The sequence below is a fragment of the Vicugna pacos genome, chromosome 3 (assembly GCF_048564905.1).
Source record: "Vicugna pacos chromosome 3, VicPac4, whole genome shotgun sequence".
Lineage (NCBI taxonomy): Eukaryota > Metazoa > Chordata > Mammalia > Artiodactyla > Camelidae > Vicugna > Vicugna pacos.
The window spans coordinates 65,147,780-65,172,610 of record NC_132989.1 but is presented as its reverse complement, the minus strand read 5'-3'; the positions used below and the strand labels follow the sequence as shown (position 1 = coordinate 65,172,610).

Sequence of the window (24,831 nt, the reverse complement as noted above, 5' to 3'; positions counted from 1 at the left end):
AGTTTATTATCGTATGCTTACTTGCCCCTGCTGTTCCCTCTTCTTGGACGTTCCTATTTTCTTTGCTATATATATTTTAAGTATGTTAGGTTTTTTTTAATTGTTTGTAGGAATTCTTTGGATAATAATCCTTTGTTAGTAGCATATGTTGCAGTATTTCCTCCTAGTTTGTGACTTGTCTTTTCACTCTCTTCAAGGTATCTTTTGATGAACAATACTACTTACTTCTGTTGCTTCTAAAATGATTGAATTTATCAATCTTTACCTTTATGGTTTCACTGTCTGCCTTAAAAAAGAACATCTGTATCCTAAAGATATGCTCCTTTATTTTCTTCTAAATGCTTTCAATTCTTGCCTTTTCTCGTTTAAATGTTTAATTCAACTGGAATTGAATCCTATGTGTATTGTGAAGGTAGAGATATAATTAAGCCACATACAAATTGACTTTTGGTTTTTGACTTCAGAACCACTGTTTGTGTCATACTCAAATAAGAATGATTTTTCAAGTGTCACAGTGCCATCAGTCATTACACATTTTTCTGGATCTCTCAGTTTGCTCACACTGGCACCTTGCTGTTTCAGGAATATTCTCAGAATATGTTACAAAATGCAAGTAATTAATTCCAAACAATACTAATGCTTCTCATTTGAATAAGATTGATATTCTATATGAATCAATAAAAAATGTAAAAAAAAAAAGATTGATATTCTAGTCATGGTAATACCAATATTAAACTTGGCTGAGAAAATGTCTTTACAAAATGAGCCAATAACTGGATACATGATTTTTTTAAATGTTGGTAATTTAACTCCCAGAAAGGTAAAAGAGAAGTCAGTCATTCATTCTAACATTTCAGAGAAGCTTTCCCAGGATGAGATACTTCTTTTGACAAATCTGACTTTTGATCTACACGATTTATTGTTAATTAGATGGTAGTATTGCACTTTGATTCATGTTACAATGTATGTGTGTTTTAATGCAATGTGAAGTCAAGTAATAAAACATAGAACTCTCTGTAACTATAGTATTAAGAACCTAAGCCATTTTTAGTAAGGCTGTCATCATTTGGAGAAGTTTCATTGATTCACTTTATTTGAAAAATCCTTATATGTTAACCTTTAACTCTGCAAAGATAGTTTCTTCTTCTGTCATTAATCTTTCCTTTTTAATTCACATTTTTCATTTATTCCACAGATATTTGTTGAGAATCTGTGTTTTGCAAAGTAGTCTATACTCAACTATTTGAGCAAAAATGTCTTAGAATTCAGAGACTGAAAGAACTCCAAGACCATTTGTAGTAATCCTAACTTTCCACAACTTACGTTAAAAAACAGATCCAGAAAAGTGCAGCCACCTGACCAAAATCTTAATATGGGGAAGCATAAATAAAAATCTCCTAACCTTGAATTCAGAATTCTTCCTGTGAATCATGTTATCCATAAAAACTGTCTGAAAAGTCTACTTGAATCCTAAATTGATATGTTTATAGAATTCCTGAAGGAATAAATCACTGTTTGTCAACAAATTATATCACATAGTCCTTGCCTTCAAGCTACTTTTAAAGTATTTAGGATGAAAAAAGTCTTTGAAAAAAAAATAGAGAGAGTAAAAAGTTTAACTGAAAGCTTCCTGAGGGCAGGAATCCTGTGTTACTTTTATCAAATTTGTTATATTTTCCTAACACAGTGAGCTAATCATAGTAAAATATTAAATGAATTAAACTATATATTGAAATACTGGATGCAGATGTTAGGTACTTTGAGTGATTAGAAAAAATAAAAATCAGCCTGAATGTAGAAAGTAAAAAAAAAAAGTCTTCATGGAAGATTTAGAATTTAAAATGGACCATAGTAACTAATGGTTAAAATTTAATTAGAAAGAAAGGAACTCCCAAGTTCTAAGTTTCAAATTACTTGTTTAGCTCACTTTTTACTAAGACTTTAGATACAAGTTCTCTGAGTTATTTGGTTTTGAATTTCACCTAAGCATGAATTCTTGGAATAAGCATGTTCATGGGAAAATGATGTGATAAATATGCTAAAATACATGTATAAGGATAATATTTGTTGTGTTGTTAATAATGGATTTTAAAATAGAACTAACCCAAATATTCATCAGTGGATTAATGGTTAGTATGAACAAATTAAAATTAATGCTGAATGAAATCTATATTTTTCAACATTCAAAGACATCACGAATATAGGGTAAAAACATCAAGCTGCAAAGTTCCATGTATATGCATACATATATACATATATATAGAATGATCCCATATTTGTAAAGAAAAAACATTTGTAAATACAAATAATACAAAATAGGATGATGGATGTTTTAATTTTCTTCATGCTTTTCAGAATTTTTATAAAGTCTTACAATAAACATATATTACTTATAAAAATACTTAGACTAGCTTTTTGATTGTGGGAAGAGTTCTGAATTTACTCTTCTAACTTACCATGAATATGAAAGCTGTAGAACAGTGATCTCCATTCACTGAACAGCTTTCACTGAGCACCTATTATGTAGTAGGCACAGAGAACTGAAGAGTCAAAAGCTATTTCTTAGGTTCCTCTTGACCTTAGAAAGAGATGGGAAACATACATGGAGCACCAGGGATCTATTTCCTTCAGACTTGACTCTTCAGAGTGATCCTTTTGTCCTATGCTGATTTTTTTAAAAACTGGATTGGTAGATCTCTGCGTTCTGGTTGTACAATGTCTAGACTGTGAACAAAATTAGAGGTTTCCCCACGCCTGACTTTTTAATTGAAATAATTCAATTCTCTGTTTTGCTAGGAGGATAAAAAGCAACTCTTAAGACATTTAGGGATAGAGAAAAATGTCTAATGTGTTTTGAGTTGACATTGAGGACTTACACATGTAGTGATTATACTTTTATTCTGTTCTGTATCATTTTCTCCTTATGTGGAATATATTTTTAGATATTTAATTACATGTCACGGCAATTATGTCAGTATTTATTGTTAATTTTAACACTGAAACTCCCAGAGGGTAGTACTTGTCATCTTGACAACGCATTAATGCCTAGTATCTCGGCATTCCTGTGAGGGTTATGTTGTCTGAACTCAGCTTGCGTGGGGATAAGACAGAACACGTCCCAGGTCTAGTGGAAGCCAGCCGTGGTTAATTGTGTGCAGTCATGAAGCCAAGGAGGACCCTGTGGTGGATTCATTTTTAATAATATGTGCAACTAAATATGGGTGCAAGCTTTCTTTTTAGAACACTTAAAATATAAACATGCTGAACACTTGGGCATTTTAATTCGTTATTCTTTTAAATTAAAGAAGCTATTAGCAAGAATTATTTTGTAGCTTATGCAATATTAGGAGCTAATAATAATAGTTTCTAAATGTTTTGTGGGGATTTACAAGCATTTTCATTTACAACATCTCACCTAATCTTCAGACTGCCTCTGAGGCAGAATTATTATCTCTGTTTTGCAGGTGAGAGAACAGAAGTCCAGTTAGGCTAGATGACTTGCCTAAAGTCACATAGCTAGTGAGAAATAGACCTGGATTCAAATCTGTGTGTCTTGCTCTAGTCCTGTTCTTTTTCAGCTATACCAAGCTGCTACGATATTCCTGCCTTTATAGTTGGAAATACGGGGATTTTCCTGAGTATTACTGGGTGGATTCAGACAAGGTTTATATAAGGGTATAAACATACACTCCTAAGCTCTCCTGGTTGAGCTCTGCTACCCTCCAGCCCACCACTTGTAAGACCAGTTAACAGTCAGTCATCATGCCTTTCATCCCAGGACTCAAAGAGAACATTTACATAAATATAGAGGTCAGTCCATTGATGTAGTAACTACAGTACTGAAACTGAATAAATACAGCTACTAAATGAAGATATGTAGATTCAGTAAATGAATGAACCAACAGCATTTCCTCAACAGCTGCTAAAATGTGAAGTCATTATTAGTTATGTACACACTTACAATCAAATGACCACTCAGAAAACTTTGTGTGTTCAGAACTTTCTGCAGTTGAGATTAACATGCATATTAGGATTTAAGGGAGGTGAAGGAAAATGTAAATTGTGATGGAAGTATTAAAGAAATGGCTTGAGAAACCTTCTATATCTTGACATAAAAATACTTACAACACACAGGATATTTTATTTCTTGACCTGAATTATGAATATTGGTGTAGGCCCTTGAATTTTCATTGGCTCGAAATAGAGGCAGATTAATTCCAAAGCAGTTAAAAAAATTAAATTCCTTTCATCTCTCTTTATGTTAATACAGCAGTTTTGAAACAGGGCTTAACTTTTATTTCACTTATGTATTTCTTAATTTTCTTCTACTCTATATGTAGTTTGCAAAGTAAAATTATCTTGATTTTTCTTTTTACTCTAGGCTTGATCCTCTACTACCTGAGATGATGAAAAAGGATCACAGCCCAGCTGAAAACATGTCTTTAGAAACTCTAAGAAACAGTAGTCCAGGAGACCTCTTTGATGAGATTTGAGTGTCTCAAAAAAAAAATACTTTGATGTTCACCAGACTATGTTTTCTATTCATTTCCTTAAACTGGAAAAGCAAAATTTCAACGGAGAAGCAGCTATTGCTGCACCTTACAATTTAATTACATACACACTGAGTTGAAATCATTGTGCAAAATGGATTACACATGCATGTGAAGATATGATTTGATGACAATGGTACATTATTCTAAACTATTCATTCAGCTTGCCTATAATTACATAAAATCTCAGACTTTTTGTTGCAAAGTTCACATTTACCTTATTCAGTCCCCATGTATTATGTATGTGGTTGCTGTCTAATGTCCTGTCTAGGAAGATTTTGGAAATAGGACAAATAAAATGTCTGTGAGTTCTTTTTTGAGTAGTCATATTCTGAACAATGATACTGGAGCATTTTAATTTGTGGCATGATGTATAAAATCTATTTTTAGTTTGTATACAAACAACCTGAAAATCTGATGATAAAATTTTTGATGCATTGAAGATTTTGTGTTCTTAATAAAATAGTTTAACTTTTTTCCTTTTCTATAGTAACAGGTCTTTATAAAGTATGTATTAACGTATATGTTATCCCCTTTTTTACCAAAGCATGTTTTTCCGAGATTGTTGATGAAAGATTTATCTTACACATACAAGGGCCTTCTTTGAAGACAAGGACCTTGTTGTGTTCACTTATCTATCCCCAATTTTTAAAAAATATTCACTGTTTCTGCTTCCTGACCTCTTATTCGCTTCTCTCCAGTTGAACATCCATTCCCTCTGTGGTGGAACAATTACCACCATGTTGCTAAATCCAATAGTTGGTCCATTCTCAGTCTTTATCTTAGTAAGCCTCTTAGCAAAACATTTGACATAGTCAGTCACTTCCCCTCAGTAAACATTTTCATCACTTGTTTTGCAATAACATATGCTGTTGATATTCCTCTTTCTTTCTGGCCACTTATTTTTCAGACTTCTTGGCTGAATCCTCCTTGTCAAACCATTAAATGTTTGAGTGCCCTGGGCTTAATCGTTAACCTTTTCTTTTCATTACCTACATTGTCTCCTTAACTTACCTGTGGTTTTAAATACCATCTATATGCTAAGATCTCCAAAATTAGGACAGTTCTCTTTCTTTCCCAGTCTTCCACATTCAGCAAATTGCACTACCACTTACTTATTTGCTTCAAGCAAAAATCCAGGAATCCTCCCTGGTGCTTCTCTCTCCTACATCCTGTTTCTACCTGCAAAATACAACTTGACTCTACATCTCTTTTTCTGTCTCTTGCATCTGCCTCCTGACTAGTCTCCCTGCTAATCTTCTGCTCCTCTACAACCTAGACAAACTGAGCTTTAAAGTCTTAGATAAGATTATTTCACCACCAGGATTAAAATCCTCCAGTAATATTCCATTGCCCTTTGAATAAAGTCTACACTACTTACCACAGCCTTCAAGGTCTGTTATGATCTGATCTCTGCCTTTCTTTTCCCTGATTTCCTGGTCCTTTCTCTTTACTTGTCTTGCCCCTGACTGCCCCTTTAGTAAGCCAGATCTCAGAACCATTGTACTGTTGGTCCCACTGCCTAGAATGTTCATCTTCATACAGTTGGTTTCTTCTCATCTTTCAAATCTAGAATCAACTGTCACCTCGTCAGAGGTGAAACACCCTTCCTTTGAAATACCCTTTAAAAAAGACGTGCACTCTCCCAGTCACTCTATCCCACTGGAATTTTTTTTTCTCTCCATATCACAGTGTGAAATTATTTTTTCTCACCTCTCTTTCCTTCCTTTCCCTTCCCTCCTCTTCCCTCTTCTCCTCTCTCTCCACCCTCCCCTCTCCCCACCCCACTTCCGTCTCTGTGTCTCCCTGTGGAAAGGAAGCCCCATCATAGCAGAGGCATGGCCATCTGCGCTCTCTATTTCCCAGTACCTAGGACACGGCTGGATTGATAGAGGCTGAGTATGTGTTTGTTGAAGGAATAAATGCATGTCTGTCGCATAGTAGGCACACAAGTGAGCTGCTTTCTTTAAGTTACTAGATTATTTTGAAAACAAACTCATTAAAAGATTAAAATTTATCTGGGTGATTTGATTCAAAGAAATAATTGTTCAGAAAGTTCAAGTAGTTTTTGTGATTAATTATGAAAAAATATACATATATGTATGCCCCAGGCTTGACTACAGAGAGAATGAAAAAGAAATTATACATTATTGTTTATATCAGAAATAGGATTTTACTAAGTCAAGGGAACAATGAAATATTTTAAATAGAAATTTTACTGTATTTTTATTCCTATAGTGGCTTCCATTTAGGAGGAAAATTTTTCATTAGATGTAGATATAAATATGTGAAATATAATTATAAAATTCTACTCTGTCACATGGAAATTCACTGCAGTAATGAAGTTATAGAATCCAAGATTTACCTTGGATCTTTCCAATGGGACTTTGTACATAAAGTACCAGAATCTCAAAATAACGCTATCTCACCTGAATAGACCACAAATGACTAACCAAAATTGGTATACATCTGTGAGTGTATAAATGTATGTATGTATGTGTATATTTTATATATGTGTATGTGTGTATATATGTATAATCTTTTAAGTGAAAGAGAAGAAGAAGAAAACATAATTCTGACTGTTAACTCTCTAGTGGTGAGAGGGGGGATGTACAGAAAGTGTTTCCTAAGTAATCGTAAGAATAGAATCTGTAAAGGTCATGATACAGCGGACCGTTGAACAATGTGGGTTTGAACTGCTCAGGTCCACTTATACATGAATTTTTTTCAATAGTAAACACTATAGTACTTGATGATCTGCAGTTGCTTAAATCTTCAAATGCAGAACTGCAGATATGGAGGGCTGAAGATAAATTATACTCAGATTTTCAACTACTCAGAAGGTCAGCACCCTTAACCCCCACATTGTTCACGGGTCAACTGTATTGCATTTTTTCAGGGCAGTGGATCTTTTCAACCATAGCTGTGTGTCAGATTGATCCAATTGGTTAGAACAGAGCATGATAAGCCCATAATCACGGTTTCCTCTCTTATATCTAGTGTGCAGAAATTGAAGGGATGCTTTTATTGTTCTTGTCCTCCATGAATAGAGAGCTGTTGATTTGGTTTAGAGGTCCAGACTCTCATTCCATGCCGTGATTTTTTCTAATATTTTTCCATTGTCTATACATCAAAATAGGTTGTTGTGGATGACACTGAAATGGAAGGCACAAGAATTGAGTTATAATGCAGCATGGCTTTTTTAGTCTTGGTCCCCTTACTTCTAAAACAAGGTGATTGCATTTCAGAGAATTTTTTCAGCTTAAGATTTATAGTTATTGGCCTGGCATCAGATGGTATGGCTCAGGCCTCATTAGGGAAGTTCATGAGAGGAAAAAAAAATCCCATCTCAGGAAATGTCTTTATTATGTAGTTTTAAAAGGTCAGGAAATTACTTTAGAAAAGTTTTTCTTGGTAGCGCATAATTCACATTTATAAAATACTAGATCCCATGTTTTGGAGCCAAGCAGCTCTTTACTAGGTAAGTTTGATTCAACAAATTTTATAAAGGATTAGTTATACACAAAATACAGAACTGGGCCATGTGACGAATTTAAGGCTAAATCCATCCATTTACCAGATATTTGTTGAGCATTTGTGTCAGTCTCTGTTCTGGGCACTAAATGAGGCAGTGAATAATACAAGTGCTCTGTTGCTGTGGAGTTTATATTCTAGTAAGGGAAATATGGTGTCTGCTCTCAAAGAGTGGAGTACATTAGAGTGGGATTGAGACTGGGGCTCGAAACCACTATATAATGAACTATGATATCAAGGAGTAGTAGGATAAATGGCTTAAAGGGAAGAAGGTTGTCGGTGAGAATCCATAGAAGATACAGGATCCCGCTGGAGGTTAAGAGAAATTGGTAGGGGTTGGGGAGAGTGAGCTGAGGACGAAGCTGTCTTCCAGATCTGAGGAGCATTCAGAGGGTCCAGGGAGTCAATTTATGGAGTTAATTTCCAGATTGGTAATTGTGAATCATTGGAATGAGAAGACAAGTTAGAAGGTATCTCAGGAGGAATGTTGGCCAGGAGTGCTCAGGGGTATGAAGCTAAATTGTATAATAAAGATATGGCAAGAATTGAACTCCACAGATCTAATTGGCACCTCCTTGGGCAGATATGGGCTGCCAGAAAACTTCAGGTCCTGGGGCCCTTCCTGGACATCTGGGAATGGGAAAGACCAGTCAGTAGGATCCTTAGCTGATATTTCCCAGAGGAGAAGCCCACCCTCATCCTTTCATGTCTCTCTCATTCTTGTACTCTGAATTATTTAAGTAGAATCCATTTTTAATAAAGTGAAATTAACTAGCTGACATCTAAATTCATAAAAGTCTTCATGAATTTACCTATAAGTCAGGATATTTTAAAAATAGGTAGTTAACACATTTTGTAAGGGAGAATGATATAGTCACAAAAGAACTATTCATGCATCCATGGGTAACTATTGTCTGAATTAAAAATTTTCACGGCTGATCTGACAGCATCTAATAAATGCTTTTCAGGAGCGCAGATTTCATTTCCAAGTGTTCTGTGCACAACCTTGAAATGATTTTCTCTATTTTAATAACTGGAAAATGATACCTTGAAAAATACATGACAGCAAGCATTTCATGGCTGCTTCATATCTGACCATCTACCATTTTCTGTCCTGACTCCCAAGTCTTTCTTACCTACTCAACCTGAAATACTCTCCAGCCTCTTTCTACTCATTTTCTCCCTTTCAAACATCCACATATTGTCTCACATATTGTCTCATTACCAACTATTATTCTTGCTTTCCGATTTTCCTCTCCTCTATTTAAGTAAAATTGAATATGAATTTTACTTTTCATATGTTGGTTTTTCTTCTCTTTTGGAGGTCATTCATCCAAAACTCTCATCTCACAATCTCACTGAGAACTACACTTTCTGAGTGAGGTCTCTTTGTCCCTCTAGAGTCACTTGGTTCTTTAGAAAAAAGAGGGAGAGATTAGAGCCCACACCCATCTTGATAGTGAATGATCCCGTTAAGGGCAGGAGCGATTTTGGTGCCCACCGTTTCAGTAAATGGAATATAGGCTAGTCCTGAACCACTTACTTTTGGTTTAGAGATTGTCTCCAACTTAATTACTATCCTAGGTGTAACACAACCAGTCAAATAAATGAAGGGAGATTAGATAATTTTTATGGAACCTGCTCATATAAAACACTTTTAGGAATCTTACCTTTCTCTCCTGAAAGCCAAGCCTTGGACAAGGGCTTGCACACAGGCAGTTTATTTGGGAAGTGTCATCCAGGAGAGCAGGAGTACGAGACCAGATGCATAAAAAAGGAAAGAAGGAAAAACTATTGCACAAATGCCTATGCCCCACCCCACCAAGATCTTCTGAGGCATCTTGTAAAAGGTATCTCAGAACTATACATACGGGGCAAAAAGCGTTTATCCACAGGTTTCTCTTTCTCATTGGTCAAGAGAGGCCTGGAAGCACTGCTCCTATATGCTTCACATGCCCCTGTGTGAATACACAGCAGGTGCTCTGCAACCCTTGAGACTGATGGGGAAGTAGCCAGTGCCCGCAGTAGCCTCGGGTCCTTAAGTAGTTCAGAGCCAGTTCCTGTACATGCATATCCTTAAAAACCACTGCTCCCTTTTCTGAGGTTTGTTAGTGGAACGATTCTTTAAAACAACCAGAAAATAGCCAACTAATAGGGAAATTAAACACATTCTCCAGAGAAGATTTCAGTTAATTCTCATTATCTTCAATTAACAAGTTGTCACTAGTTATCATTACCATTAATTTCAAGAGAGCTTTAATCTAGATTGGTTTGGACAAACTTTTGAATATGATGGGAAAGCAAAACCACTTTCATAATTAAAATTTGTATAATTTTTATACTATAAATTTTAAAATTCCTTGAAGTGCCATTATGTACCACTAAGGTCTTATCCACATTAAATGTGTCTTTAAATCATTGGCAGGTTTTAGTAGTAGTATGTCTGTGATCTGTGGCAACATAAGACAGTACTATGAATTTTATTTAAAAATGAATTTTATATGTGAAATGTTACAAAGGTGCCACCATTGGTTAATAATATGTATATTTATCTTTTAAAGAATACCAAGCAGCATAATTTTTTTCTTAGTCTTATCAAATAGTCAAGAGGCTACTTTCAATTTACAGCATTTTTAGGCAATGAAAAGGGTTTCTCTCTGTCATTCTCTCTTTCTCTCGTATATGATCTGATTGAAAACTTCATGAGACTTCTAGAATTCCTATTGGGACAAGATGGTGGTAGTGATGATGGGAGAAGTTGGCTTAAAAGTGATAGTTTTGTCATTATGCTTTACAAACACTTAGGGAATTCAAGTATGTGAAATTTTCCAGAGCCCCTATTGAGTAATAGTGGAAACAATCTTGTTCCACTTCCTTAATAGAGATAATAGAGTATATCTCTCCAAGGAACTAAGTTTAAAGAGGAGTAATTAGATTACTATAGAAGATTAAGTTATAGTCAGTAAATATTTGCTGTCCACCACCACCACTCAGTTGATCTGTTTTGGCTGATAAAATGTGGATGAACTAACACTATACACATTTTGAGCCTAGGAGTTAATAGACATTACATGTTTCTTTTTTTCCCTTTGGGAGCTTCTGATCTCTGGCATGAGAGGAACATGCCCCAGGTAGCTGCTGCCCTTCCTGCCTGGGCCCCTGATGAGATACAGAGTAGAACTGAATCCCAATGGAGCCAACTCACTAATACCCTGAAATCTTTACAAGAGCCACCCAGTCTAGATAAACTGAACTATAGTCAACCATGCTGACTGTGAGCTTGAGAATAATTGCTTGCTACTTAAAGCCACTGAGATTTAGGATAGTTTGCTGTATAACCATATTTTGACAATAGCTGACCAAAACCATTCACATAAATAGCATACAGAGAAAATTTTACATTTGTAATACCTTTTAGTGTATACATGGCACAAAAGTCTGGTGTCTTCTGGCTGGAACCTGAGAATAAAATAAATAGGAATTAAGAATGTGGGTTTGGGGACCAGATTAAGCCAAATTTCTACTCTGTGTCTGCCAGCTGTTACCTGTCTAACTCTGGGCAGATTCTGTGAACCTGAGTTTTCTTTTTCTTTTTTTTTTTAAAGTGAAGTATAGTCAGTTTACAATGTGTTAATTTCTGGTATACAGCATAGTGACTCACTTATACATATATGTATATATATATTCCTTTTCATATTCTTTTTCATTATAAGCTATTACAGTATATTGAATATATTTCCCTGTGCTACACAGTAGAACCTTGTTTTTTATGCTTTATATATAGTAGTTAATATCTGCAAATCTCAAACTCCCAACTTATCCCTTTAACCCACTTTCCCCGCTGATAACCGTAAGTTTGTTTTCTGTGTCTGTGAGTCTGTTTCTCTTTGTAAATAAATTCACTTGTGTCCTTTTTTTTTTTAGATTCCACATATAAGTGGTATCTCCAGGTCCATCCATGTTGCTGCAGATGTCATTATTTCATTCATTTTATGGCTGAGTAGTATCCCATTGTGTGTGTGTGTGTGTGTGTGTGTGTATGTATACAGATATACATACCACATCTTTATTTAGTCATCTATTGTTGGGCATTTAGGTTGTTTCCATGGCTTGGGCATTGTAAATACTGCTGCTTTGAACATTGGGATGTATGTATCTTTTTGAATTAGAGTTTCCTCCAGATATATGCCCAGGAGTGGGATTGCTGGATTATATGGTAAGTCTATTTTTACTTTTTTGAGAAATTTCCATACTGTTTTCCATAGTGGCTGCACCAAACTACATTCCCACCAACAGTGTAGGAGGGTTCCCTTTTCTCCACACTTTCTCCAGCATTTATCATTGGTGGACTTTTGAATCATGGCCATTCTGACTGGTGTGAAGTGATACCTCATTGTAGTTTTGATTTGCATTCCTCTAATAGCTGGTGATATTGAGCATTTTTTCATGTGCCTATTGGCCGTTTGTGTATCTTCACTGAAGAAATGTTTGTTTAGATCTCTTGCCCCATTTTTGGATTGGGTTGGGGTTTTTTTGTTACTCAGTTGTATAAACTATTTGTATATTCTGGAAATTAAGCCCTTGTCTTTGACATTATTTGCAAATATTTTCTCCCATTCCGTAGATTGACTTTTTGTTTTGTTTATAGTGTCCTTTACTGTGCAAAAGGTTGTAAGTTTAATTATACTAAAGAACTACAGTAATCAAAACTGCATGATATTGGCACAAAAACAGACATATGGATCAATGGAACAGAATACAGAGCCTAGAAATAAACCCACACACCTATGATCAATTAATCTTTGACAAAGGAGAAAATGGAAAAAAGACAACCTCTTCGGCAAGTGGTGTTGGGAAAGCTGGACAGCCGCGTGTAAATTGAAGTTAGAACACTCCCTCACATGATACCCAAAAATAAGCTCAAAATGGCTTAAAGCCTTAAACATAAGGCAAGACACTATAAATTTCCTAGAAGAAAACACAGGCAAAACATTTGCTGACATAAATCTTAGCAATGTTCTCCTAGGTCAGTCTACCCAGGCAATAGAAATCAAGGCAAAAATAAACAAATGAACTTGAATTTTCTTATCCATACACTGAGACTTAAGTTAAACAGTTAAACTGACCATCTTTGAAATATTAGCTCAGGCTACTTGTCCCTCATCCTTTCTAAAGTCAGGTGCTCTTTCCAAGATTTTTGTGAATTCCTGTAGGATTTATTTGCACAACTACCTCTGCTCTGAATTCCTGCTTCTACTGGGCTGTCTCACATTTTATTGACCCCAATTTTCTTCTTTCCCTACTCCCTGCCAACTCCACCATGGGACTCACCTACTTTTCCTTGATTTGCATGACAAAAGCACTGAGAAATCACTGTGTATAGCAGAATTAATTGCAGGTTTGGGTCAAAGAGAGGCAAAATGAGCAGTTTAGTTTGATTTTACCATAACTCGATTCTTTAAAGTCTTCTGGCTTTTCTGCTCATGAGTTTCCCATTGACAACTTGTCTCCATAGGGTCCAGCCTGCTGCCATGTTGTCTATGCCTTCCTCTCTCCTTCCCTCCTCTCCACTCAGTTTCCCCGTGTCCCTCATTTTCTCATGCAGAGCCACTCAGCTATTTTCTCTGTCTTTTAATTGTTCCTAGTAACATATTTTCGTGTAACATTTCCCTACTGTTGAATGTTAAAATAATACTACCTTACCCTCCGACAGCATACCTGCAATGTCATTTTTTTAAAATGGAATGACTTCTCGGCAAACCAAGACCTGACTGAAGGTATTGAACTATGTAAAGAAATAATGTGACTATCAGAAGAGGGTGAATTTGCCATTGAGGTATAAACAATGAAGAACTCCAGAGGAAAACATTTTAAGTGCGTGTTCAAGCGCCTATGTAGGGAAGAGAAAATCTATCCCAGAGCTTTAAATAAGTTCATATATTCACTCATTAGTTCCTTTATTCATATTCTCCCTCAAAAGATAAACTTGCAGGTCTTCTGTGTTGACCATCACTGGTTATCTTTCCTTATGATTTGGGATCTCAAACTTCTGACTTGGAGACAGATTTTTGTACTCAACAATCTATCATCCAAAGGCTGTGTTTGTTTAGTAAGAATTCTGTGTTCTGTAAGAATTATGACATTTGAGGCAGGTGAGAGGGAGAGAAAATATGTAATAAAACAAATACTAGTATTTTCTTGAGGAATTCTATATAAAATATTGACATTTCTGAAGGGCATTTCTATCTTTGTTTGATTTTTCCATTACAGCCCTAACCTGTGGTATATAACATCAGTAACTTTCATAATTGCCTACAATCAGCAAACATTGAAGTTTTTCACTGATAGTAACCCAGTGGTGTTTTTGCTTTCACTATCCTTTGCATCAGTAATCTTAATAATCTCGAGATTCTGAAATTCAGATTATGTACAGGGACATGGGACCTTAAGGTTACACAAAATTGTGGTTGGAAGTACGCAAGTCCTGACGTATATGTGTTCATTCATTCGTCAAATGTTTACTCAACACCTTGTGCTAAGCACCCTGCCAGGCACTGAGGATATGAAAGCGAGTAAGATAGCACTCTTGTTTCACAGCGTCTGGAAGTCTACACTAAGGAGAGGGCAAAGCTGTACACAATCAGGATGGGTGATAAGTGCTGTAAAAGAACTGAGCCCAGGATGCTCAGAGGACATAAGGACAATCAGCCTGCTCTTATTTTGTCAGGAGAGTACGGGGAGAAGAGTCTGTGGCCAAGGGAACTTGAGAGAGGACACAGAAGTTTGAACTGGATTCTAGGATGGCTACGCGATTGCCAGGTGGTTGACGTACCCGGAATGGGGGAGCGTGGCATCTTCAGTGCCTTGTGGCTGGAGTGGAGGTGGGGGGGGAGAAAAGATGAACCACGAGGCTGAGAAGGTAGGGCAGGCTACCTACTGGCTTGAACCTGAATGAACAGCTGTAAGGGAAGTAAGGGGTGACCTGATTCAATCTGTGCTTTTGAAAGGGAAATCAGAGGGCAGCGTAAGGGCATAACCACAGGCACCCAGAGGTCTCCCATTTCTTTGCAGTTTATGTAACTCTCTGATGCTCTTCCCAGCCTGTCTGGAAAATTGTCAAAATCCACTTCATACTGCCACTGATACAAGTTTTCCAACAGTCTCGGGAAGTTGAGAGACTCCTGGTAGAGTGACAACCCGCCCACAACAAACAGAGCCCCCGATCTGGTGCCTGGGCCGGGGCTTTGGTACAAGCAGAAGTGGTTTCATCATTTCCTTTCAGCGTGATTTCAGGATATTTTTAAGCCTTTTGTGCAACTATCGTCCTTTCTTGAACGTTCGCAGCCGTGCTTTGACATTCCTGTTTTCTGGAGAATGCTGCTTGTATACACCTCTGGAGGAATTGCTGCCGCTGTCCTCGTTAATTCACTTCTTGCACCTCTTTCTGGTGGCTGTAGCTGCGACTAAGCTGTTGGAAGCAATGTTCACATTTATTTCCTAAGGCTTCAGCACTTTGTACAAAGGTACCAGTTCTAGATCCAAACCTTGTTGGGGGAGGGATGGAGTGCATTTCAATACACTGGTGCCATTCGAAGGATGCTAAATAACATAAAGCATCATGAAAGAGGGGCTTAAATCCTGAAAGGAGACATTGTGAACTAACCTTTTATTCCCTGGGAGTTTGATCCCAGGACAGTTAAAGCTACAGACTATTTTTTTCCCCAAATATAAAGTAGCAGAACTTGCGCTTTTTAAAAAAATCAAATTATATTCTGTTTTCAAGTTTCAACACAAAACGTGAGACAATATTTCTCACTGTCTTTCTAGTAAATACACATATTGGCCACTGTTTCTTCACAGATTTCAGGGGCAAGTGCATGAGGAGGTACTTTTTCCACCTCACTTATGATTTTTGTGTAACTGAACTTTATAAGGATATTTAAAAATCTTCATGAGTCTATCTTCCAATGCACTTGAAAATAATTAGGTTTTCTATCACTTCCCTTCATCTCCTTATCAGAGAAGCAACCAGCCCTTCTATGAATATGGCTAAATCATATCATAGATTCACTGAAACTGTTTTCTACATTAAAACAACTGCCAAGTCCCGGGAGCCCTGAAACAGGAGCGGGCATCCTTACTCAAGATCATTTTTTAATAAGCCTTGTCTTATAAAGAAAGGTGAGGTTTAGTCCTCATTTTATTCCATTTAATTAGAGAACAGCTGAAAATCCTGTCTTGCATTTTCAACACATGTTTCCAATTAGTGCAGCCAAGCAGGACCTTGAATTTGATAAAAGGACTGACGTGTACCTTTGGTGCCTGTACAATGTACTCTTTCATTTTACAAGGTGGCTGAAGTGCGGCTTTAAGTATCTTTTTTTTTTTTATGTTAACAGAAACCCAGGGGTATAAGCTTGGGGAAAAAAAAAAGTGAAGAGAGGCAAACACAATTTTGTTTGAATTGCCTGCCTAGACTTTTCAAACCCTGTACACAGAAGGAAGCTGATTTGGTAAAATCTGCAGTGGGCATTTGTAGGCTTGTGTGCAAAAAACATTAAGGTTCGTGAGACTTGTGCTCAGAGGCCATTAGGCAGGAGATCCATCACCTCAGGAAATACCACTTACTATACCGTAAGTTTGCTTCATGTGACTGATCTGCTTAAAAGGCAACGGAAATCTTATTCAAAGAAATAGTTCCAGACCAAATTATAACTGATAGGATATTTGCCTTCAGTGCAACCCTTTCTGGGTAACTTTTGAAAGTTTATATGTTTCTAAGTAGGAAAGTAAAACTAGTGTCCCAGAATCTGGGAATTAGACATGGAAGAGACTAATGTAGGCCATCACATCCCACCTCCTGCCAAAATAAAGGGAACTAGCTAGAGGAAACAGTAAGATAAAACAAGTGAAATATTTCATGACTCCTTCACATAGTGTGTGTTCCATGCTGTCCCAGGAACAGTGGAATGATTTTCTATTTTGGGTCGTGGGAAAGCATGATGTCTTTAGTCCCAGAAGGCTAAGGCACATATACTGTTTTAGGGCCCTATGTGAAGATTAAAAGCAAACTTCTTTGTGCATGGCTTTTATTTTCAGAGCTATCATTGCATTTTGGGCCCATAATTCACAAACTAGAGACATGTGTCCATTAAGAAACAATAAACTCCATCTCCTAGACTCACTGCCAATTGCATTGTTCAGAAATATCCAAAAGTGCCAAGATAAAAATAAAAATCTAAATAGAATAAAACTGAGTGATTAGATAAATTCAACCTAAGAAAAAATAACTTGAGTGAGAACTCTTGAGATCAGTTCTCTTAGCAAATTTCAAGTATGCAAAACATTATTATTAACTCTAATCACTAAGCTGTATATTAGGTCTCTAGACGTATTCATCTTACAAGCTGAAAACGTGTGCCCTTTGATCAGTATCTCCCATTTTCCCTCACCCTCCAGCCTATTATAACCACCATTTTACTCTCTGTTACTATGAGTTTGGCTTCTTTTTTTATTTCTACATATAAGTGAAATCATATGATATTTATCTTTCTGTGTCTGGCGTATTTCACTTAGCATAATGTCCTCCAGGCTCATCCAAATTGTTGCAAATGGCAGGATTTCCTTGTTTTTAAAAGCTGAATAATAGTCCATTGTCTATGTGTGTGTATGTGTGTGTATTTTCTTTATTCATTCATCTTTTGACCGATAGTGTATATCCATTTTGGCTACTATAAATAATAATGCTACAATGAACTAATTTTCAACAAAAGTACCAAGAATACATAATAGGGAAACGATAGTCTCTTCAATAAATGGTGTTGGGGAAACTGGATTACCACATAGCAAAAGAATGAAATAGGACTCTTTTCTTACACCATAGACAAATATCAACTCAAAATGGATTAAAGACTTAAATGTAAGCCCTGAAACCATAAAACTCCTAGGAGAAAACATAGAGGGTAAGCTCCTTGATGTTGGACTTGGAAACAAATTTTTGGAATTGACATCAAAGCACAGATTGCAAAAGAAAGCATAAACAAGTGGGACAGCATCAAACTAAAAAGTTTCTTCACAGCAAAAGAAATGATCAAGATAATGAAAAGGCGACCTATGGAATAGGAGGAAATATTTGCAAGTCATATGTCTGATAAGGGATTAATATGCAAAATATTTAAGGAATTTCTATGACTCAATAGCAAAAAAGAAAAAAAAACCCTAAATAACCATATTTAAAAATGTGCAAAGAACCTAAATAGACATTTTTCCAAAGAAGACATACAAATCCCAACAGGTTATGAAAAGATGCCCAATATCACTAGGCACCAGGGAAATGCAGCTCAGAACCATAATAAAATACCAGTTAGGGTGGCTTTCCTCAAAAAGTGAAAGATAGGTGTTGGTGAGGATGTGGAGAAAAGGAAAACCTTGTGCACTGTTGGTGAGAATGTGAATTAGTTCGGCCACTATGGAAAACAGTGTGGAGGTTCTTCAAAAAATTATAAATACCTAATGATCCAGTGATCCCACTTCTGTACATATCCAAAGGAAATTAAATCACTCTCTTGAAGAGATAGTTGCACTCTCATGTTCATATTAACTTTAAATATCCAAAATAAAGATCTGAGCCTTCACTTCATGTGACTGTTGGGCTCTTCTCTCTACAGGTCCACCCTGGTCATCATTTATCATGGCAGCCAACTATCTGGCTCAGGCCTTACATCCCTGCTCCTTATGTGGTCTGTGGGCCACTGCTCATTCATTTATCTCCCTAGAATGACTTTCCTTAAGCTGCTGCTGCCCCACCATATTGCTCTACCCCAAAAAGTGGCATCAGACCTTCTTTGATTCCCCACAGCCCAGCAGAGACCAGGCAGTTACTTTAAATAAGTCTTTGTCAAGCTCTCCAGTGAACTCCATATTGGTAAATTCAGTGGTCACTCCACACTGCAATACTGATTACCTGAAAGCCTGAGAAGTTGGCAGTTATACAAGGAAAATGCACCACATTGGCTAATTTAATTAACATAGCCAGACCTCTAGGAAGTCACCAGTAACGTTGCTGTGTTGCAAGAACCAGCTTATCAACACATAGCCTCCAGCACACACGTATGCACGCCCCTCCGTGGGAGTCTCCTCTAACGGGTCTCCCCTCCAGGCCCAATCATCATGAGGCTCAGAGAGAAAAAGAAGTCCACCCCTCCTCATCCTAAAGTCACCTTCCTGGCCCATCACTGCATTTCCCAGGACCTCTCTTTTCAGGACGATTGTGTTAATTCTCCAAGGGAAGCTCCAAGCCCTGCCTCAAAATCAGCCTTAATGTATATACTTCAGCAGGCCAATGGTTCAGTATCAGCATATTTCACCCAAATTGTGGCTCTTGAGTCATTCATTGCACTAAGTATGGGGCATCTGCAGCCCAGTCAAGAACCTTTTACAAAACGTCAAGTTCAGACATACCCAGCTTTCGTGCAGTCTTCAGATTCTCTGATACTAAGATCTTGTCATTTGGGAACAATAACAGATAAACACATGCATTTTGTATAGACACGCACACACACGGACCTGCTAGCTCTGAGAGGATCTTAACAATAAACAATGATATGCTCTTGTAAAGCAGCAAAAATCCATATAAAGAAAAAAGAAAAGTTTTCTGTCCTGGATCTGCCCTCTCCCACCCCAAAAAGTGTCTGCAGAGAAAGAGAAGTCTGTTAGATCAAATTTGATTTCTGTGACTAAATGGACCTCTGGGTCTAAAGTGTCTGAATCCAGGTTATTACCTCTCTCCCAAGAACAGAGGGTATTTACTTTCTTTATTTTGTAGAATTGGGTTGGTTTTCTCAGAATGAAAAATACGTCTGCTCTAGGTCTCACTTCTTGGGGTATAAAAATTTACTTGCAGCATCAAAGTAGTAGATTCCTCAGCTTCTGCCTTTTGGTGTCCCAGAACTTTGAAGCACAGTCTCATGCAGCAAATCCCATTGCATAAGATTTGGTGAGTGTTTGTGGTTTATGTACATTACTTCTCTGTGATGTGGGCTTCGTTTATCTGGTAGATAATAGTGATGCTTTGATTCCGAAAGGTTTTCATGCCGTACAGTAAATTCTCACATCTTTTCTGAATTGTGAAATAAAAATTGTCTCTAGAAGGAAGACAGTAATATTTTTCTAGCTGTTGAACTGTATAGGAAAAATTATAAAAGACTCTCAATATGTTTTCTTAGTGTGGCCTATAAAAAATTAAACTTCATTAATTTCCTTTAAAATAAACTCTGCAATGAAATAAACTCTGCTCTCTCTCTCTCTCTCTCTGTTTTAATTTCTGCTATGTAGGACTAGCCCATTTTTGGGGGGGAAAAAAAGACAGCTTTTTCCTCCATCTGTCCCACTTGACCTCTCCTGAGCTCTTCATTGAGTCCCCACTGTTTCTGTCCTCCTCACTAACAAAATATACCTGCCCATGTCTCTTGTTCTGGGACATTCCTGAATGACAAGGTAGCTAATAAATTGATGTCCAAGATAGATGGGAGTTAACTTGTACTAGGCTACCCTTTGTCTTGTCATATGGTCAGTTTGACACTGATCTAACTTAGAGTTACTGACATAAGATTTTAGACTTGGTAACCCATCAGTGGGACTTGTTTTTGATCCATCATTTAGTGGCCCTAGGCTGCACAGCCCTGGCACTTCTGGGTTCTCTGTGCAGTAGGGCTGCTTCAGATGCTGCCCAGAGACAACAGAGCAAATGCAGGCGCTTCTAACTGTTTTTTTAAACATGTCTGTGGACCCTTATTTCAATGAGCTCTGCTTTGAACCTCAGTATATAAAGCAACAAAAAAAGAGCTGCTTGGTTAGGGTAGGATCCTGGAACTTGGCCCCCTCATCCTTTGGGAACAAAATATGCAAATCATTGATCCAGTGATTGAGAAAACAGATTCAAGAATCAAACAGTTGGGTTCAAACCCTAGTTCTGGGTGAAATGCCTTCCTCTCCCTGAACTTCAGTTTTTTCATTTCAAAAATGCAGCCAGTAATCTCACATTGCAGGTGGTTCTGAGGATGAAATGAGATCATGCAAAACAGCGTTGAGCACAGTGCCTGGTGCACAAGAATAGCTAGTGTTAAATAGTTAGTGTTAAAATGCCACTTCCATCTTAGCCAAAACGGTCACAGAAGAAGGATGGGGACTTTGTGATGCAGGAGGCAACAAAAAGCTGGTTGCTGGTGACTAACTAAACACTCCCCTGAGGTTCGTGGCACAGTCCTGTAAACTGAGTTGCACACTCCCTGGTGTGGCCAGCGATGACTAATACCGCAGAAGGGAGTTGGCCATCCTTGTGCAAAGCCCTGTTGGGATGCTGAGCCGACTCTGCATACAGAAATCCAGGTCACTGAAGAGCTGTAATCCCACAGCTCCTGCCATTGTCCTTATCTTAGAAGAAATTTACTCATTTGTAGAAGAAATTTCAACCCTAAACATACACTAAATAGAATTTTCTGGGCACTCCACTTAAAAAAATCTCATTAATTCTGGGGGGAGGTATAGCTCAGTGGTAGAGCACATGCTTAGCATGCACAAGGTCCTCAGTTCAACCTCCAGTACCTCTGTTAAAAAAGAACTCATTAATTTTCTGGACGTTCCTAACAGACTTCCTCCATTGATAGTGTACTGATAGCCTTTTGACGAGGCAGGTTGTGTTAGTATATAAAATATTAGCATGGAGAGAGACAGAGGACGTGATAGATGAGAAGCAATGTGAATATGAACTGGAAAACTCATGTTGAAAACAGAAAAATGGTCCCCTTGCACCGCAGCATTTGAATTCTTTCATTTTTGTCCTGCTCACAGCACAGAGAGGCACAATATTTCAACTAAGTGTGTTAGAAAGGTATCAGCATTAAACAAATATATAGCAATTTGAATGGTTTCTTAGAAATGACTGAACTATGTTTCCTCATTTTTTTCAATTTTACAAATTACTCCAGATAGGATTGCAAAAGCAATGATCTTGCAAGAAATAAGATCTCCACTGCAAATGGTATGCACCACTAAAATACAAAAGAAAATGCACAAGCCAACAAAGATGAGAAAGCTAATGTTTTCCTTCCTTTACATTTAATCTGACTCATTTCAATTTGGTCTGCTTTGCTGATCTCAAACCTGGATATATCACCAAGACCTTGCCAGGAGCCTGAGTAAAGACAAGAGCCCCCAGCTCAGGTTTTAGCTATTTCAGAACTGCTTCAACTTCCCCTAAACTTACCCTCTGTGACCACTGAGGCCTCTTAAAGGATACTGTTGAGAATTGCAATCAGGTTATGTGATCTTTGGCACTAAGTATCGGATTCTTGTTGCAGGGTCCCCGATACCCCATTTCTCAGAGTCATGGCTCTTGAGCAGTGGCTTCTGTCTGTCTGTCTGTTGTGGGCATTGTCGTCTTCCCACTTAAAAGAAAGGAAGAGACCCCCTAGAAACATGTCACGCCCCACTCTGCACATCTTGCATCATGGGTCACTCAGGCATGCTCCCTGAGACAGGTCCCAGGAACAGAGACAGCATCATTATTCCCTCCTTCCTTTGCTTAAACATGAAAGAGACAGAGGAGAGCCAGTACCTTTCAGGATCCCCACTGCCTGCCTGTCTAAGTGTGTCTCTGCTTGGGAAGAGTGTCAGCTAGCTCAACAGAACTCATCCTCTCCCTTCTTGCTTTAGCCACATCTTGTTCCTACTTGGATGTTTTCCAAATTGGTGAAAGACACCAACTTTATCACAATTATTATTGACTCTTCTGTCTCCCTGATCAGATGTTGTTCTCCGTCCTAGCTCCCAACCAATCACCAAATTATACTGTTCCTTCCTGTGTAATGACCGGTTCTTTCTATCTCCACCGACACTACCAACATCTGTTGCCTGGGTCAGTCCACAGATCCCTAAGAAGTCTTCCTTCCTCTAACCTTGCCCTAGTTCAATCCTTTCTTCCACTTAATCATTTTCCAGCTCCACATTCTTCAATGGCTCCCCACTGCCTAAAAGAGTCCAGTCTTCTTAGATTGTGTTTCAGGGCCTGTCATATGATTCCTCCTCCCTCCAGTGACATTGTTATCATTTTCTCCTTTGTTACTCTTTCCCCCAAGACACCCTATGTTTCACTGGCGCTGAATTAATCCACCTCTCCATGTTCTCTCTTCACTTCCAAGCCCCTGCATCTGCTCTTCCCTTTGTCTTGGGTCCCCTTTCTCACTACATTCCCTCCATTCTCTTCCCCTCCTATTCGTCTTTCAAGTCTTGAGTTAGATTCACCTCTTCCGGAAAGTTTCCCTGCCCTGCAACATCCCGATAGGCATTCCTTGGAAGTCGTTTCTTTACGTCGAGTTTTCCCCACCGTAATATTTAGCACACTCTGTTGTAACTGCGTGTTTGCCTCTCTGTTCCTCTCACACTGTCATTCATAAAGACAAGAACTTAGTCTTTCTATTTCACTGTTCTAGTCTTTGTACTTGGAACAAGTCTTCCTGAATGAATAAATAAACCCGTACAATGGAAACAGACTTAAGAAAGTGTTCGAAGGAGGAGTGTCAACATGTCAGATGCATCTGAGAGAGCCAAGTGAGCCGAGAACCAAAAAGTGACCTTTGGGCTCATATGGAAGTGGCGTGTGACCACGACATGAGCACTTTCAGTGGGGTAACCAGGGCAGAAGCCAGGGTAGAGTGGGGTTGAAACTGGCTAGGCTCTGAGTCCATGTAGACAAGTCTAGACTCATTTATTGGAAAGTTGTGCCCTGATAAGAGGAGGGCGCTGCTGATGGGGGTGGGGGGAGGCATGCCTGCAGGAACAGACACAGGAGAGGCTGGAGAACACTTGTGAATAGGTCAGAACCGTCCTTTGGGTCACACATGAGGCAGACCCAAGAGAAGGGAAGTGCCATGGGGCTGAAGTCCACAAGCATGTTTTGAATCACAAGTTCTGACAACATTTGCTAGGACAAATGGGTTGAAATTCCAGTAGGCCCTCAGAAAGAAGTGTACAATGTTGCTTTGCTCTGCTTTGTGCAACAAACAATAACTTTATTGGTAGATTTTGTTGGCCTGTTGTGAGAACAATGTCAAGGGAAACTGCTGTAACTTGAGCTGCAGGAAATCCTTGTGCTTTCATTTATTATTAAATATGTAGGTCACAAAGGTATGGAGAGCCATGCAGCCAACAACCACGTATCACCTCCTGGCTTAAAGAAGAACGTAGCATGAAATGCAGTAGTAGCCCTGGTGCATCTTGAATTTAAAACAACTTTTCTCCCAGTTGTTCAAGTCTCTATTCAAAACAGAATTCATTTTTTAGCATGGAAAAAAATCTTTCCACTGTGGAAAGTCATAACCAACTTGTTGAAGTTTATACAGAAAATATTTTCAGTAAACAAATCAGAGTGCGGAGTGTCAGGAAGAAAGTCTGAGGGTCATGATGACAAAAGCAGTGGAAGACCAGCAGATGTGCCCCAGGCCCTCCTTGTTGTCATCAATCATAAGCCTGTCCTACCCTGTGGTTCCCAACCAGTAGGTCTTGGGCCCCTGGGGGTAGCAGTATTTATTGTAAGGAGCCTGTAAATCCACATGCACATTTAGTATGGTAGACTAAATAAATAATGTGTCATATACACACACACTACTATTTTTTAAATGTCTGTGGATGAAGTGATGAATAAAATCCAAATTGGCTTACTTGCTGTGCTGTATCAATAGCAGCCTTTGAT

At 38.0% G+C, this 24,831-nt stretch overlaps 1 protein-coding gene across 4 annotated transcripts in view; it reads left to right on the top strand.

Moving 5' to 3' along the window:
• Positions 1–24,831, top strand: part of XRCC4 (X-ray repair cross complementing 4) — a 314,282-nt gene that overhangs the window by 226,510 nt on the left and 62,941 nt on the right. For 2 of the 4 annotated variants that reach the window (XM_006197628.4, XM_031674309.2), the window contains exon 8: positions 4,382–5,029. The exons of 1 other annotated variant lie outside the window; for it this stretch is intronic. In XM_006197628.4, coding sequence (XP_006197690.1) covers positions 4,382–4,493 — 112 coding nt within the window. In that variant the 3' untranslated portion in view covers positions 4,494–5,029. Of the gene's footprint in view, positions 1–4,381; positions 5,030–12,008; positions 12,469–24,831 lie in introns of those variants that run through there. One more of the 4 variants, XM_072958434.1, reaches the window with a different exon arrangement.